At 30.7% G+C, this 19,848-nt stretch overlaps 1 protein-coding gene across 2 annotated transcripts in view; it reads right to left on the bottom strand.

Moving 5' to 3' along the window:
* The window catches only part of Ncam2 (neural cell adhesion molecule 2), a 490,334-nt gene that overhangs the window by 33,653 nt on the left and 436,833 nt on the right, over positions 1-19,848 (bottom strand). Inside the window, exons 15-16 of one of the 2 annotated variants that reach the window (XM_005375585.2) lie at positions 11,611-11,791; positions 4,334-5,115 (exon numbers count right to left, since the gene is read on the bottom strand). In XM_005375585.2, coding sequence (XP_005375642.1) covers positions 5,006-5,115; positions 11,611-11,791 — 291 coding nt within the window. In that variant the 3' untranslated portion in view covers positions 4,334-5,005. Of the gene's footprint in view, positions 1-4,333; positions 5,116-11,610; positions 11,792-19,848 lie in introns of those variants that run through there. The other variant, XM_005375584.2, reaches the window with a different exon arrangement.

Raw genomic sequence — 19,848 nt, 5'->3', positions numbered from 1 at the left:
ATCTTTACACAGTAGATAAAATAAAAGACTGCCAACAAAGAACATCAGATGCCATTTAGACTGTCTCAGATGTACTTACAGATCATTTATACACATGCGTGATTTACATTCTGTAGATACTGTCTTTATGTTTTCATTTTCTTTTTGAAAACGGTTTTTAAAAGCCTACTAAAACTAATAGTAACTTGATGCCGTTTTTTGTAACATTTACTAACAGATATATTTGTCCTGGAAATTAGTTAATATTCATGGAGGATGGCAAATTATTACATTATTTCTACCTTAAACTGTTTCATAATCTTGTACAAGATAACAAAACTAAAAATATTTTGAAAAAACTGATAATGAACTCATTGTTTCATTTTAGAAAAATTATTTTGTCCCTTATAAAACTCAGATAATGCTTGTATATGTGAATGATCACTGATGGGTTGATAATGTTTTTAAGTATGATAAAGTAATTAAAGAGAATATTACAAATTTGTATTGACACTTTCAATGTGGTTCTGGGAATGGATCCTATGATCTCATATATGTGAAGAAGGCCTCTGTCATTAACATCCCCACTGTAGAACTTTCTATTTAAAAGTTGAACAACTAGAATAATAACTGTAGAATGATAATTTTATTTATAGTAACTTGGAAAAAAATACATGTTAGATAATTTTTTCAATGCAAAAATTTACTCTACTACTTTCTTTGCAAAATCAAACTTCACTGTTGAGTATTAATAATTAAATAATATTCAGCTGATGACATAAGTGACTTAGAAATGGAGTGGCAACCAACTTTAATTTATACTATAATCATTACAAGGACCTTTTGTGGAGTATTTATGTACCATATGCAAACTTGAGTTACCAATTTGATATATGAGATTTAATACATGTTTTATGGCTTCTATGGCATTTCTGTACCACTATTGGGGCAAGGTTTTACATGTTATAAAGAAATAATACAAAATTAAAGAGGAGAGAGGAAATAAGTTCTGTTTATTCATGGTCAGAATGACAGAAAAAAGAAAGACAGGAGATGAGAAAAAGAAGAGATAAGAGAATTGAAAAGGAGGAAGAAAGAATATTTTAAAAGTGAAAACTAATGTTAGGTGATTTTATTCAAATTAAAGAATATTACATTATACCTTTTGGATATGAACTTTAATAAAATGCATCAAATTATATAGTTATTTCCTTTTTATCCTATACCTTTCCTCATTGAGTAAAATCATAAAATAAGAAAATTATAAATATTTAATTTAGGTGATGCCATAACTGATTAAACATAAAAATATCATTAACATATGTAATATCTTTTATTTTTCTAAAAGAGATCATTCATTTAAAAAAATTACGTAGCTAAATTTTTCAGTGAACAGTGTATCTTTCTGAATACAAATGAATAATTTTAAATTCAACTATACATCAATGAAACACATTAGCATTCATTTTATTTTGTTTTTAATTTAAATCAAGGCTAATTAATTTTCATTTCTGTGTATGCAGTCAAATTTCAGATACTTTTTTAATTAACTCAAATTGGAAAATTTGTAAAGCACTATCCATAGATGAAATTTTAGTTCTGAATTTAAGGAGAAATGTTGAGTATTTAAGAAAAGCAATTATTTGAAATTAACTTATTTCAAGATATATTTATTTATATATAAACTGAAATTATACTTGCATAAGGTGAAGACAATGTTTCAAATACATTTTTATATCTTTAAATTTTTTGCAACTTAGCTCCTTTAAGAATAGGTAAAAAATAAAGGAGAATGAATTAAGCCACTAAATATTTCAACGTTGTCCTATGCGACTTGCATAATGATTTTGAAAAGAGGCTGAATATAGAATGAAGTTCTATACTTAGTCTTTTTATGAAATTATACTTAGTCTTCATGACCAATCGTCCTGGGAGAGAAAGAATCCAAAGTGGCATTTTTATCTAGAGTTTTTTCTTGGGAGAAAAAACTTCATGGGGAAGAAGTATACACCGCTACTGCCTGGACACAATCTGAACATATCTGAAGGATTAGACTTCTGAACTTTATATTGATAGTAAATACACATTTTCAATGGGGCTAGATAAACAGGCAAAACTGATCAATAGGGGACAATAGGCAGGTTAAGTGTTAGAGGGAGAAGAAATGAAGTGTGTCAAAAATCATTAAAATGAAGCTGATATTGTACGTAGACATTATGGAAACTATATTCATGCATAAAATCATCAATTTTTCTCTATAACAGACATAATAAGGTAAAACAAAATTTGGAAGTGCTTCAACATTGAAAGATACACTACACGTCAATTAAACATAAATAGATATTTCTGATTATTTATAAACTCTGTGCTCTCATTTATACACAAGTTCATATTCATACACATGTTCACTCACTATGTTTTATTTAATCTTTGGATGAAAACAATCGTTATGAATGCAGGGCCATACTTATAATGTTTGAATTTCTATGTCTTTATTTACCAGTAATCACATTTATTTAGACTAATATCCGTTCACTAATTGGACCAAAAATTTAGGGTCTGATGTGACAATAGTAAAGGTCAGATAATAAAAGAGATAATTCAGCAATATATGTACTATTAAAATTTTTTAAAAATCAATTTGAAACTTCTAAGGTCTGCTTGATCGAAATCCTGAAGCTTTTTCCCAGTCTCATGCTTTCAAATTTCTTAACGAAACAATGTCAAGTTCAGTCTATTTTTAATGATCTCTGAGAATATTGTAAAATTATGCACATCTCACAGTTGAAAAATAGTCAAAAAATTCTAAATTTGTCCAAATGTCAGGTTATTTATTGATTTCAAAATTAAAAATTTGATCAACACTCGCATGTTCAAAAATTCTAAGTGTACAAACCATAAATATAATAATTTTGCTATGATAATGTAATTTTAACATTAGATTCCTTTCAAAAGTGTTAAAATGAAATGATCTTAGAGGCTGGGGATTTAGGTCAGGGGCACAGTGCCCGCCTGGCTAGCACGTTTGTGAGTTCAATTCCCGATACCGGAAAAAAAACAAAAAACAAAAATAAAATGATATATTCTACTTTTGTGTATACCTGATCTCGTGTATTTTTTGAATCACTGCTGGTGACCTTGAGATACACAGTTTAAACAAAAATTCAATATTTTATTAATTTACTAAATATGTATTTCGTGATCTGAAAAAATGTGGCATCAAATTAAGATGAGATCTATATGAGTTTTTCATGGAAATATTTGGAACTCATTAACTAAAACAATCCAGCCAGATTATATTCCAAAAAACAATTCCTGGAAGTATTACTAGAAATTCTTTCTTTCCCAGAACTTGTGCATATTAGAAATAAATGTGTCTTCTCCAATCTCAAATACAAAGGAATAAAGTAGAGAATTATATTTAGTTATCTACTAGGTAGAATATTGACTATGGCTCTGCTGAATTTAAAATTAGAAAAGCAAAAATCTTTTCCTAGAAATTGGTTAGAATTTCATGAATTTCATGCTTCATGAGTCAGAAGTTCCTTTGTATTAGCAGGGAACATAAAACATATTTAATCTACTAAGATCACTTCTGCAATCTATAGTCTTGCTTAGTTGGCCACAAGACAGAACAGGAGTAAAAAGCAAAGAATTTGGAAAAGATGAATTAAAAGTAAATAAATTACTAAGTGCCACTGTAGCCCTGGACTTCACATAAAACAATTCCATACATATTTTTAAAGAAGAGATGATGTGTTTGTGGAAAAACAGTAAGAAGAAGAAAGATTTGGATAACCGTATCTCAAAAGTTAAACCCAATAAATCGATTCAACAAGAAAACATGCTTAGTTTATGTATATATGGTTGCATGCTAATATTTCTGAATAAGTAAGAAAAACTACTTATTAGGAAGTGATTCTTTTCAGTTTAAAATAACTGAAAATCTAAAGCTGAAACTCATTCTTCATGTACTTTTTCAAATTGAGCTTCCTTTGAAAAGTGGAATCTTGTAAAATCTCCTCAATTCAGCACCATGTCCTGGAAAGCTGGGGGCTAATATTTAATTTTTAAGTCCAGCAGTCTCTTTTTAACTCTTGGGAGTCCAGAAAGAAATACACATATTAACAAGACAGCAAGGCTTGAAGGCAACTGAAAATATAATCTGAATCTACTAGATCAAGTACAACTTTTTAAATATGTCAAATTTATTTTTTTTTTTTTTTTTTTTTTGGTTTTTCTCCGGTACCGGGAACCGAACTCATGACCTTGCACTTGCCAGGCAGGCGCTTTGCCGCTGAGCTAAATCCCCAGCCCCTAAATATGTCAAATTTAATTCATTTTCTCTGGCTAATTGGTGATATACAATTAATTTAATTAAAAATTAACTGCTAATCAAATTTAAAAGAATAACCTCTATTTATTGTCAGAAATTTTATGCCAATAAAGAGAAAATAGGCAGCACAATAGAGATACATATCTATTATGATAGAATATTATGCTATTTATGCAAATGGTAGACACAGTAATATATGAGAAATGTTCATAAAGTTGGAGATTTACATTTAATTCAAAAATAATAAAAGTGATTTACAATTGCATTTAACATATTATGATGCATACGATCTATTTCAATGGATACTGAATTATATTTGCAAAATAATCAAATGAAAGAATAGCTTAAATACAGTCAATGTTCAAGTTCTAAGTACAAGTGACATGATATTTAACAAGGTGAACTTTAAAAAGTTAAAGGATCTTTAAAAAAAAAACACAGTATCTAATCAACTGCTATCTGGAAGAAAAACACAGAGTGAATTTTCTTCTATGATCTTCCTGACAAACTGCCCACAAAAATGCTGACAAGTTGGGGAAGAATAAAAGCTAATTGTTCACGGGTTAACAGACGTGCATAATTAATTGGACTTTAGAAACTCTTTGATTATAGTTTTAGATTAGTCTTCCTGTTACTATTTATGCTTTACTTTGCAGGGCATAAGAGGAAATATACTATGGAATAACAACATCAAAGCATGCAAGACAGACATATGGCTACAATGAAAGAAAACCTAGCAGCATGCAGCCGCCATGACTGGCTTCCATTTCCACCTTTATTCGCTTCACAGCATTTATCATCTGCGTGATGAAAATTGTTTTTGAAGAGAGAATAAGAATAAAATAATTAAGGCAAAAGAGAGTAAAGTTACAAAGGAAAATCAAAGAAAGAAAAAATGTGACAGTAGGAAAGAAAAAAAAGAGAAAATAATTAATGCATATTTTACACATAGACAGTAATTATCACCTAGAGTTACTATGATACAAGACAAAGAATGATTGAAATCTTCTTAAAACACTTCTATGCAGTTGATAAATATGAAAAACTGAGCTCTCAATATCAATACTATGAACTTGAGTTTACTCACACATTATTATTCAGCTTGATTTTTTTAAAAAAAACATCTTAGATTTGTAACTTGAAAATACATTTTGTAAGGGAAGAACACTTATTCCATTATTGCGCTGAAGAATTCAGTGTACCTTAAATAAAAGCTCATCTTATATTCTATAATGTTTTATGATTTTTTTTTACCAAAACATCTGGGAACAAATATTTAATTAAAGCAGTTGTATGTACAGTAATGTATGAAATATAAGTGAAAAATACATATTCACTTGATGAATATTTGAAAGAACAGAAGCCAGGATCATTAATTCAACTGATCATTGGGACACTGTGCCTCTTTAAAAACAATTTTGAAATCCAAAGACCATAAAAATAATTTTCAGACCTATATTTTCTTTAAGTGTTAAACCCAAAGTAATGTGGTAGTATAAATATGTACATTATAGCATCAGTATTTATATTTAACAAGGAATTCCAGCATTAAAATGCAATTATTCAAATTTAGTTGGACTTCAGTTTCACCATTTTAGAATTATTTCATTTTTCCAAAATGTGAACTTTGTCTCAAGAAAGTATTTTTTTAACTTGTCATGTATTTAAGTGTTTTGTTTTGTAATCATGTTGAGTTATCCAGGTCTGAAAGCTCAGTGTTACTTTGAACTACAGGAAAAGTGATCAAGAGATTTCTTACTGTGCTTCATATCATTTTTTCAGTTTATTAAACTGAAGAACACATATATGCATTAAAATTTTCCACAGAAACATTATTGTACCATCAGATATTAACAACCTCCAACAGAATCATCTGTCCCAAATGATACTGATGGACAAAACTGCACATGTCCTAACTTTATAGTAACAAAAAAGGAAGCATTTAATAAAAATTCTGAGGTCTTTGGTTAAACAAAAACAATAGCAAACATATTGAGAACAATGAGAAATGGCACAGCATTTTTTTTCAAAATGCATTTATCATTGATAATTCTTTAGAATACTGTATTTTAGCATAAACAACAGCACTTTATTAGTATTTAAGTCACTAAAATTATAAATTAATATCTAAAGACAATTTTGGCAGCTTCTCATTCTATAGATAATTTTGTGCACTGTTTTGTAATAACATTTTTGCCATTGCTTTATAAATAGTCTCATTATTTATAAAATACCAGATGAAGTTATACTGCATGAATATTCTGAAAGTAATATTGATTCTGTACACTTTTTTCTATAAAATTGAAGAGACACATATTTTAAAATAAACACATATTTAATAACTAAAATGTAAAACTATTTCAAAAATCAGAAACATATATCATGGGGAAATATGGTATTCACTAAGACACATAGTAAAAAATCATTTTCAATGCAGTAATTGGCTTTTAATGTAAGATGAGCAAATTTTTCAAAACTAGGCGTTTACTGAAATAAATGTACTTTGGATTTAGCCCATTGTTTACAAGAAGGTAAACATGTGTTGACACATATAATTATTTTAATTAAAATATCCATTAAATTATTTCAGTCTACATGCATTACACAAAATTAATGTAAAATGAATTAAACTTTAAATCCCATAATCTTCTCTAATTTAAAAATACTTACATTCTGATAGCTTACTATAGATAGCTTATTTCAGCTCTGAATTTGAATTTATATTTTACTTAAAAATGGAAAGCATATATGAAAATATATCAAGATATTTTTCCACATTTTGGAAGCACACATCTACACATTTTGTGGATATAAAGGCTCTGGATTCTGCAATTTTAAATTTGCTTTAAGAGACCTACATTTAAATTGAAGAATTCTTAACATTTTTGATGCAGCTTTATATATAACCTTGCAATAAGTGGATTCAGTTAGTGATTGAGAAAATATTTTGTGACTCTTTATAAAAGATTTTATATTTCTCCTTTTGTAATAGGTTACATTGGCTTGCTGTCACTTGCATAGATTCGAGAGGATAAAGACATTCTCTCGTTTCTATGCTGGCTTTGCCTGTATGTTTGCCTATGACTTCTTCATGGCTACTTACTTGATACTCTGCAATAGATGTGAAACACATTCTAATCTTGTCACAAAACTGTTTCAAATACTGACTATTTTTTCTCTGCTCACCATCAGAAAAAATCTTGTAAAAGCACTGCATAAACAAAGACTCTAAACTTTCTAATCTCTAATGAAATTTTTTCTAAAAAAATTTTCATTACAGTTCTCTCTTATTTCTCCCTAAACTATTTCAGCAAAGCTGCATGTAGTACGCCATATGGACATTCCCATTCTTTTTGGTTCAGTTCCTTTCAGTAGCAATTGACACTGGACACCTTTCTTTCTTGAAAACTGATCATCTCTTAACCTCCAAGGTGCTACACTAATGTGTTCCCAATGATTGTAACACCTGAATTTCTTTGAGGAGTCAGTGTGTTTTCTTCTCCCTATAAGGTTCCTGGGAACTCACTTGCTCTCCCAAGTTAGTAACTCTGTGTGAATTTTTATGCTGTGCCAGTCACCCTGATAGCGCTGTGGAGTATCAGTATCACAAACACAACTTCTCTACAAACAGCTTAGGCATTATTTGCCAGGTAGATTTATCCTCACCGGACTTCAAATATCATTCACCTATTAAGACTCACAGTCTACAGTGCAGTTTTCTAAGCCATGGCTATCTTCTCATCTCCATAATCACACACCAAACCAACCATTCACATTTCAAACTCGACACATTCCAGACTGTTACTCTGTTCCTCATCTACAAACTCTGCTCTTCCTACAGAATTCTTCACATTGAGAAATACACCAGCAATGTTCCCTTTGCTTAAGAAGGTAACTTAAAAGTCATCATTTCCTATCAAGTCCAAATTATTACAGAGGCCAGGTTTATCCACATTAGTAATGCATCTGGAGTATTCATTCTCTTCCTTTCCTACTCTTATCCACTCTTTTACTGTATTGTGCTTCACCCATCACTTGCATGAGTCATATAGACAGACTTAATGCCTGTACCTTCATGCAACTTAAAATTGTTTTTCCTTCCTTTGAGATCAATAATGAATTTATTTAGGTAGTTTTAAGAAGCCCCTGGAAAGTCTGCATTTCAGCTCCCTCTCTTGTGTTATTCCCAGACTCACATCCCCAGATTCAATTCCAGATGTACTTTTCTGGCTCTTAAAGGAGATTGGCACTTTCTGTGTCAAAGACTTTTCCCACGTTACCTTCCCTGGAAGCTTAATTCCTGGAAGTTTCCTTTAGAAAACTACTTTTGAAAGGAAACGATTCGTCATCCTAACTGCACTCCATGAATTAAGTATTTTTGCCAAATTTTTGATTGCATGGGTGCAGACCACATGAATACTTCCCATATCTGTAATCACTCTGGGTTACATTGTGCAGTCTTGCTATACTGTGAAGTCATTCTAGTTTGGACCATTTCTGTTCTTTTATGCATTAATCGTTTGCCCTCATCTCAGTTCCTTCACAAGGTAAGATTCTAGAAAATACTCCTAGAATGAATAAATAAATTGGTTTTAGGTTGGCAGAGGCAGAAGAAACTAAACCAGAATTCTCTACATTTTCAATATGGGTGTTGCCTATAAGCTCCACGCAATAAGATAATCAGACTGAAGGTAAATATATTACTTTAGGGTCAGTGCCTCACAGTAGGCTTTGCTGTGTCTTTATATATAGGGATAACATAATAATCAACATAATACATTTTAGTCATAGGTAAAGTTATTGATATTTCAAATTTATACTGAACTGAACTCAGGGCCTTCACACTGAGTTATATCTCCACTTGTTTTTACTTTATTTTGACGCAGGGTCTTGCTAAACCACTAAGTTGTCCAGAATGGGCTCACATTTGCAATATTCTTTCCACAGTTTCCTCAGATGTTGGAATTACACTCATACACTGCCATGCATGGCTTGCTTTTTGTCCTCAAAAAATCCCTGGGAATCTAGCTGCATAACATTAAATAAGATGCATAACACCTAATTTGTGGAATCTTATGTTTAATACATAAATTGTAATTAAAGTGTTGTCTTTTCCTACATTAACATTATTTTTTTGTTTTCATTAACATATAATATTTGACCATATATATGGAACATAGAGTGATAATCAAATCAAAGTAATTAGTATTTCCATCCCTGAAACATTTATGATTTCTTTGTTTTGGAAACATCCAATCTATAAAAAATTATGAAGGCCGGGGATATAGCTCAGCGGCACAAGCGCCTGCCTGGCAAGTGCAAGGTCCTGTTAGGTACCCGCCCCCCGCCAAAAAAGAATATATTAAAAATTCGCGGGAACTATAGTCACTCTTCCATACTATACAATATTAGGGTTTACCCTTTCTATGTTACCGTATTTTAACGTCTGTTAATAAAAATTCATGGTTTCTTCCATATATATGAACTGCATTAAAGATTTGGAATAATGGAATACAGTTTTCAATTCTGTTTTGGATAGTTTAATTTAGTTTGCTAATTATTTTTATATTATGTTCATATCTTCATAGAATATAATTACTACAACCATAATATAATTTCAGAGGAAATTATTGATGTTTCAAATTCACAAGGCAAATATTTGATAAAGGATAGTACATGCAGCCCATGTTACTTAGGTGTAGCAAATCCTATGAGTGTCAGATTTTTTGTAGGACTTGAATAGATAATTTAGGCTTTTCAAATCATCCTTGTAAAATGAATACCTGTTCCTTACCTAAGTCATAATTAAGAATAAAGTGAGATAACAAATGCATGTGGACTTTATAAATTTTAAAACATATTATCATAATGTAGGATATCCATATTATTTCTAGAGGCTCTTAACTCCTCAATTTGAAATTATAATCAAAATTACAATTCATAGCATTAACTAATAATATTACCAAAAAGTGATAAAGTTACTTTTAAATCTCATAATCAATAATTATTTTAATAAAAATTTTGCATGCTTATATCTGGTAATCTGAACAACTAATTTGAAGAGAACAATACGAAACATAACAACCATTGTTGAATTCCTATCATCTTGTTTGGTGAAACTCTACATCATTTATGCTTTTTTTGTTTTTATTTTTTATTCTCTTTAATGGTTTAATTAACCTTGCATTCTTACATCTGGTAATCTGACCAACTCTGATGAAGATAAAAATATATAATATAACAACCAAAAAATAAATAAAAATAAACTGTATAAACTAATATCAATTTTTAAGTACTGACATGTAACATAAGAACTTAATAGTAAGTGACATTAGAATCAATTTGAAATTACAGGAGGGTCGAGTAGCATGACTGAATGATAATTGTAGTTCTTTTCTAGTTTCAAAAGTATTATGTACTAATAGTGATATTCTATGGTAACATAACTCTGGCTTTATGAATTAATTTGATCTAATTTTTCTTTACATATTTACATAAAGAACATATGTCTATAAAGTTTTAGCACTAGGGGTAATACTTAAAGTGCATATTTAGTTTATGGCTAATGTGGAAATTAACAGATTTAAATATAATTTTGTATCAGTATAAATATACTCTTGCTTTTTTACCTCTATATCTGTACTGTATATTATCCAAAAATATTTTAACAGCGCTGTCATGGTTTCTGGTAATATCTCTAACATCAGTATATAACAATGAACATACTATTACCTACCAAAAGAACAGTCTGCTAGTTTGTTATGAAAACTGGTTTAGAGTTTATTCCTATGATATACATCTCATTGAAAGGGTAGCTATATATCTTTATGAAGTTTCTTTTGTAACTGTCCTTGCTTCATTATCTCTCTAATTTTATATCTCTAAAATCAATCTTATTGTTCAGTTATCATTGTCTTTGGTACGATCTAATCAGAGTCACACATCAGCTGCCTTGTGCTTGACAGAGAATTTGCCTTATTTGCAAAGATTTCCGCTGGTCTCAACAAAATGTTTTCATCCTGATGTTTATCATTCATTTCACCTTCCATTATTTCCCTCTGCTTATCCTCTTCTCATCATTTCTGTGGCTAAAGCTATCAAAGCATTTTTACAAAATAGCCCATGTCAAGAAGCATTAGGAACACTTGAATATAATATGCATAATACTCATGATTGTAATCTAGAGTTTGCATTGGGTTTGCAAACTTATATTTTCATCCTTCATTGAAAGAACCAGAGCTGTTATAAAAAGATTACATAATACTTATGTTAGCAAAGCATGTAGTTTTGCTTACCTTTAATAATGTTGGGTTTTGGTGGCATGCTGAACTCATAAACTGTTGGTTCAGAATATCCTAGTCTATTGGCAGCTGTGATTTGAACTTCATATCCCATTGTCCACTGTAGATGCTCCAAAATAATATGGTCTTTATTTCCCTGCACTTTTTTCTCTAACCACTGATCTTCTTTATCTTTCTGTAAAGAGGATACAAATATATTTTGTAAATATTGATATATCCTTTTGGTAACTTTTTTAAAAATATAATTTATTTGGTAACAAAACAAATAGCTTCATTAATTTCACTTTTTATATTCACATGGATATGTGAACTTGTAGGATCAGGGAAGTCAGTATTTTTGCTAACATTTGATTATATAAGATAAAATGTCTATGCATATTAGCCAGAGTAATGATTCTGTACACTTTTATCTTTAAGTAATTTATCAGCTACCTTCATGATTGTATTGTTTGACTGATATTCCACAGTTTGGGATTTATTCTCTCTGTTAATTATTGCTAAGCATATGAATAGAAAAATGAAATACAATACATCAAATAAGTCTAATATGTCTAGAAACATGTTAAAATTTAGTGAAGGAAAAAAGGTATATGGAAATTAAATTATAGGTATCCTGTACACTTTTGTTACTGCTTATACTGTATATTACTATATTTTATGACTCACAGTGAAATAGCAAATGAGGAAAAATGCCATGGGGGAATTTTAAAGAGTCATCTTTCCCCTAATTTTTCTGAATTTAAAGGCTATTTGTTTAGTTTGGACCATATGATATTAGAATTAAAGCAACATTATTATCACAACTAGCACAGAAAAATATATTAGTATAATTTTATGAATTACATTATCAAAAGATGTGAGAACACTGGTCTGTAATGTTTGTTAACTACTCAAACATGGGTAAGTTTATCATCCTTCTTGTTCCTTTCCTGTCTGTAACAGAAATAATAGCAACAGCCTCTTCTATGAGACTTTCTGATGGAACTATAAGGGAATGAGTAAATTGTGCTTTCCACGGTCTTAGGATTCATAATCAAAACAGTGCCCATTACTAGAAAATGACTATTTCCATAATAACCATATGGAAATGAAGTATTTTTGCAAAGCTCGTGTACCTAATAATCTATAACTGAAATTTCAAACTTCTCAGGAGCTAGGTATAAATAAATTGAATTCTGGCTATAGGAAAAGATAGAAAGATTTGTTTAACATATTCATTTATCCAAATATTACTTTACATTCAGCCAAAATTTTTACTGTGTTCCTTCAAATATGGAGAATAAAATGTTTGCTGAACTTACATGAATAAATAAGAGAATAATAATTATTCTCTACATTAAATTGGGATACTGTAAATATGCAAATATTTAAGAGGAAACAAAAAGATGTGTTTTGATACTATAGTATTATTTTATTGAGTTCTTTCTGACATATAGATCTTTTATTAATGCAGTAGTTTCTTATTTCTTATAAAATGTAAAATATAAACACTTCTAAGGAGATTAGAATTTTAAATGGACATTTAATTTGTCGCATAAACAACAAGTTGTTTTATACTTTTGTCAATTTTTATTTTTTTATTAGTTTGTATTGAAACTTAGATGTAGAAACACTTTGAAAAATGGCCTATTTCCAATTTGGATTTAAGATCTTAAATGGTATCCTGGAATGGGTATGGGAAAACTGCCAAGAGACGCTTTAGTTAGTCTAAGAAGCTAACTGAATAGTAAAGTTAAGATTCAAAGTAAAACATGCTTTGTGAAGCTTAGTATGGCTGTATTAGGGTCATCATGTTCCAATACCATCTTTCTTCAACCAGTCATTTTTTTCATCATTATTTGGTGATGAGACTGTTCTAGAAGTTATGAAAACAAAAGTTTAAAGACATATACAATACCCTCATTTTGTTTTTATAAACCAACAAAGAAGCAGGTGTTGAGTTCTTTGAGTAACAAGACAATTAGATGAGGCTTGCACAGAGAAATTTAATAGAGTTTCAGGGCCAGGCAGGTCTCTCAGGGAAATAATATTGCTCTTACTGGAAATAATTAACTTTGGCACAATTGATCTCACCTAACATACTACATATATCGCATATATAAAGGTGTGAGTCCTTTAGAGAGCTTTATACCCAAAATTAAGCACAACAGTTTTAAAAATGAATAACCAATAAAGGATATAAAAACATGCTGTGTGAGAATTATTTCAAGTAAGTTTAAAAATTTCTAGAGTTACATAAAAACAAGTGCCATGCAAGGTGGTAAAAACATGCATATTTCTGTGGTCCTGACATTGCCCCAATAATTCACATTCTATAAAACTATGAAGTGCTTGCTATGAATAATTTGTGGAAATTCAAGTGGCTGGATTTTGCTTTGAATATGAGTGGAGATATTGATTTCCAGCCAAAAAATAAGCCAGTAAGTGAGATTTGAAATTCCTCAGAATACAACTTATTCTTAGAGGATGAATAGACTTCCTGTCCTTCAAGTAGTTCTCCAAAATATATCATTTCTGGGAACTGAGCATTTTAGGTGCAACTTGTAATCTTCCAAAATAGCAATTCTGAGAATGTAGCATTTGAGGAGAAATTTCTTGACAAACACAAGTCACACAGGCATTCTTTTCTGAATTAACAATCACTTAACTCTTAACTGTTGAAGCTCTTAACATGCAATTTTAGACTAATGGTGCAGGAAACCAAGGGGAGTTCTAATATTTTCCCAATGCAAATCAATTTCATTTTCCATTCAACGTTAGATAACAAGGTATTTTAATCCCCTAATTGCTATATCTAGGGAATGGAAAAAAATTAAAATGGGTGTTACCAAAAACTCCCCTAGGCATGGAAATCTCAATTATGTATCTGCGGAGTGCCTAATTTACAGAATTTAAATGGCCAGGGACTGATTTAAGATAACTGCTTGCAAAATGTTCCCCAAGGTAACTTAATGAGATGATTTGCTGAATAGGACTATTATTAATAAGCCATTTAAATGTTGAAGGACAGCTACTGAAAAACTGGGCATTTTTATGTGCTATAACTTCTGGTAGGCAATACTTTTTGTCATAAAATACCAGGACTATGCAACAATTAGCGATACTTCTTAATGGTGATTCTAAAGTCATGATATCAACACATTAGCAAATATTTCCTAACTTCTACAATAGTACATCACAGCAAAGAAGGAAAGATTAATATATTTCTTTTTTTTTTTTTTGGTTTTTCTCCGGTGCCCGGAACCGAACTCATGACCTTGCGCTTGCCAAGCAGGCGCTTTTGCCGCTGAACTAAATCCCCAGCCCCAAGATTAATATATTTCATTTTTACAGGGCTATCTGATGCTTTAACCATAACAAGTAGTAGTCTATTAACTGTATTTTCAAGTTTTCATTGAAACAATATGTTAAATAAAACCCAAATAACTGCAAAATTAAAGGACAATATAGATGGTGAGCTCATACACACTAGGTGAAATTTAGGTTCTTCAAATTCTGATGTCATCTAATTTAACATTTTGCATGAATATGCAACAGTTTGGGGGTTTCTAGATTTCTGATATCAGAGGTCAAATATTCTTTATTTGTATAATCTCATAGAAGGATCCAGAAATCTCTAAATGTCTGTTTGATACTCTGAATACAAATAGAGGTTAGCAGTCTGGATAATTCATATCGAACATGGGCTTGTGTATTGGTATGTAAAATAATATATATTCCCCTGAGATTAGGGAATATCTAAGGTTTAGTAGGTTTTAGCAGTAAATGTCTAAATTATAATCTCTTCTTTTTGTTACCAGAACTGACTGCATTTTCCTTGGTTCCATGTTCTGATGCTGGGTAAAATTTCCTAAGATGAGCTTTAAGTAATATTTGTAGAGCCTCCCCACCCACATTTTAGCAGTTTTCCTTTGTCATCACCTCAGGCACATCCATAAACATTGGCAGAGTGCGAGCCATAATCTTCACAATGGATCACTTAAGTCTTCTTTTTTTCATTGTGTTCATTATTGCTCACATCTATGAATCTATTAGAGGCTGATTTATAATGGAATGAAATGGCTTAACTGATTCATTGCTGCTTTTGTACACTTACACAACAAATAGGCTATTTTATATCAATGTAAAGATGAATAAAACTCATTGTCTCTTCATGTAGCAAAAAAATTCATTAAATTATTTCATTCTATTTAACATCTAAAGCTATATACTGTCCACAAGTATTTCAAAATTAAAACTGATCTTTAAGTGTATTTCAATGCACAGACTAAAATGTTATACTTATAAAATAAATTCTCTCAACAACTGAAGCTCATTTTTATTAATTCATAATCTCAGTACTGTTTTCAATATAGCTTTGTTTCTCTGTTCCCATTTAGATCATATGCCAATTTCTGAACTTTATATGGCTCAAGAAGTTTGATTAAGACTTTAGAATATATGTTATAATTACTGTTGCTAGCTCCTAATGAATCTTTTTGACAAGTGAGTTTAAGTTACCAATTTTCTTTCACTCTTCTCAGTTCTGAAAGCTCAATATTATTCCAATGCTAAGTGATAGTTACGATCCCATAGTGATCATCAATTTAGAGTAAAAATTGTGAAAAGGTGATGGAAGCATGGAAATGATATTTATTAAATTATATGGAGTTCTACTGACACTACATGTATGATGTACTATGTAGATGTCAAATATTCAGTTCTTGAAATAATTTTTTGTGTTTCTTCATTCTATTAGATTAATGTGCTCATCATTAGTCATAATTAACCAGATACATGATTGAATCTTACTATCTTATTGTTGGAGATGTTAATTCCATAGACAGCTAACTTACTTTTTATTACTCTAGTTCTGATCTGATAAACTTTGTCTTCTTCGTAGGTCACTAAACAAAGCCATGTGCTCCATTACAGGATAGCACAGATTTCAGGAAGTTGTACACTATCTCTGTCTTGCCTTCACTCAGTGAAATTCAAATGAGACACCTTGATTCATGATCTATTAGAAATCACGTCATATATGAAATACACTGTCTCAGTTAATACTGTTCTCAGAATATAAAACAAATGTTTGTGTGTACGTTACTGTTGAGAAATGGGCTAAGAAAAAAAATCTAGAGAAAAAATTTGGATTGGGGTGGTTACTTATTTTCCAGGTTTATATCACTATTTTTCCACAGAGTTTATCTGTTTAAAAATGCATTATAAAGTTCTAAGCCATTTTCCAAATTATTTAGTAACACTTTGCTCCATTGTAGACGTTATGTCCTTTGCAAAACAAATAAAAGTAGTGGCTTGAAATCAGACAGAGTACCAATGATGAAGGACCCTCCTGAAAATGTTACCACTTCACTGCAAATGTAAAATACCAAGGCAAATGCCACTAAAACCTCTTAGTAACAAATGCTCTTGAAAAGACATGTTTTTAAACATGCAGAAATAAAATTTGCATGAAATTATTTCTTCCCAATCTATTTTCGTTGACATGAATATAACTTTGTATTGAACTACACTATCTCTAATTGAACCTTTAGAGCATGATACTGGCAGGGTGAAACAGGTGGAGGGGAAACGGCAAAAAATTAGAATAAAGGAGCAATGCAGTGAAAGAGAAGGCAGACTCTCACACGATATGGCAAGGAGAAAGACTGACGAAAGTGTGTAACTAGAATCACAGGACCTGAACATTTTAGGAAGGATGGGATTGTGGTTGAGCACTTCATGCAGTATAATTCCCAAAGGCAAATTTACATTGGGCTACTACTGCTGCAAAGTGTGTTTAACTTATTAAGTCTCATGTTCTCTTATCTGCTTTTTCTCACCACAAAGTCACTCAAACTTGCTGCTTCAGTTTGCCCTTCAAAAACATAAGAAAAGTGTATTACTTTATATTTTATTAAATATAGAAATTGTCTTAACAGTGAGCAATTTCTTTCTTGGAACACAGAAAGGTATAAAAATGTTTTTGGAAAATTTGTCATAGACGTCTAAAATTATGTTATTAAAGCAGTGTTTATTGTTAAAATGCTACCAGCTCTAAGACAAGCAGCACAGCGACTGAGTAGCAGTCAGTTATAAGTATGTTTATATGAAGTGAATCAAACAGATCATCCACTACTTGTACAGGTAGACATTCCTGGAAATTAATGCTGAATGTGAAAACAGAAGTGAAATGTAACTGCGGAGGTTAGAACACGTACTTTTATTGGAAGGGGAAATAAAATCTCCATGTAAATTTTAAGCAGCTATAAAGACTGCAATCTTTATATTGGGAGGAGTGAAAGAAGGACAACCTAATCAAGATAGAAATGTAGTAGTACGGCATGGTGGCACATGCCTCTCATCCCAGCACTTGGGAGGCTAAGACAGGAAGATCACTGGGAGTCAGTGTGATCCTAGGCTACACAAATAGCTCAAGGCCAGCCTGAATTACAATGAGACCCTGTCTCAAAACAAAATGTACGAGAGATAAAATTTGTTCTTGTTCACATTTTAATCTAAAATGGAGCCATTATCAATTACATGAGAAGGTAAAATTTATTGAACCATTGTAAAGAATTGATTCTTCAAGCTTACTAATCTCTTAATTATGAACAACTAAATTATTTGTTTCTATATCCAATTCACACATAATTTTTCAATTTTAACCCCAATTTTCCATATTCAAAGAAATGAAAATATCAAATCAATTGTTAAATGTTAAATTATTTTTAAAACTGAACTATATGTCATATATATATACATGAATATAAATATAGACCTATGAATATAAGCACGTGTGTTTATGAAGGACTCAAATGGCATTATTTTGTGACTGTAACAGACTCTGAACTGGTGTTATGTTGTACACAGAACATTCTTCTTTTCAACATTGGCTGGGACTACCTTGCTAGCCTATACTGAGTGGGAGAGAGTGATGTCAGTATTCTGCTTTGGGTAACAGAACTAGATACCTTAATTTTTGACCGCCTAAAATGGCAATATTTTGCCTTTTAAAAGTAATAACACTCATTAAAATGAAAAAGTAAATTCAACAACAGTTCAAGACAAGCATTTTCTGGTTATATCAAATCATCTCGTTGACGTCCTTTAATGGAGGGAGGCCATCTATGTATGAAGAAAAGTACTTTTAATGTTGTTGGTAAGATTTTATAAAATGCTGTTAGGAAATTAACAATGGTTGTTATATTACATATTGTTAGCTCCAAAGTGGTTACTCACATAACCAGATACAGGCATGTAAGACTGATCTAGCAATTATACATTAACTCTTCCTTTTCAATAAACCTACAGAAAATAGTAATACAATTACCTTAGCTATCTTGTATATATATATTTTTTCTTTCCTTCTTTATCCTCTTTTCCCTCATCCCAGTTGTTTTTTTTCCTATTTGAGCAGTTTCTTTCCTTTCAGCCATATCTATTTCACCTTTCAGATTTTATTTACTCTTTCAAGTTCAATCGTGCATTCTTACATCTGGTAATCTGAGCAATTTGGTTGAAGATAACAAGATGCAATATAACAACCACTGCCCACCCCTATTATCTTGGTTTGAAATCCTGTATCACTTTTATTGTTTTTGTCTTCATTGTTGTTATTTTATTATTGTTTATTGTCTTTAAAATTAAAAAAAGATTTTATAAAATGTTTTACTATTTTGAAAAAGAGACAGATTCGGTCAAAGATCTTATTGTTCTTTTCCTTGTTTCAAATGTCTTCTCATCCTGATGTGGATGTGAAGCCACTTAGGAACCAAGATAATCTGTATCAGGATAAAAGCCAGTGTCTTAAGAATAAAAGAATAAAAAGAAAAGGAATTTTAATGCTTGATTCCATTTCTGGGATTTGTTCCTAAATATGGAATATCTTACAAATAAACTTATGTAGTTCCAGAAAAATATCATCGTTGAATAGAATTTGATCATGTTTCCTGGAACCCAAATGTACATTTTAACAAATGAACAGCTTATATCAACTTTAAGATCAAAATTATATAAAATTTACTGACCAATTTCCAGAAATAAGTATTTTAGGCAAATATGCAATGCTAACTTGTATTAAATGGTTTGAAAAAGATGCACACTGTATGCAGACTCTCAAATTTACTCATGGAAAACTGGAAATAGAAACAGGTAAGAGAAATGACAGTACTCCTAAATTACTCATGATTTCTTAATAAGATCTTTAATAAAAGAGATGAAAAGCTGTAACACAAAATAATATATATGTTC

The sequence above is a fragment of the Chinchilla lanigera genome, unplaced genomic scaffold (genome assembly GCF_000276665.1).
Source record: "Chinchilla lanigera isolate Chin_1 unplaced genomic scaffold, ChiLan1.0 scaffold00006, whole genome shotgun sequence".
Taxonomy (NCBI): domain Eukaryota; kingdom Metazoa; phylum Chordata; class Mammalia; order Rodentia; family Chinchillidae; genus Chinchilla; species Chinchilla lanigera.
Note: the sequence above shows the minus strand (reverse complement) of the source record. Positions and strands in the feature narration are given on the sequence as shown.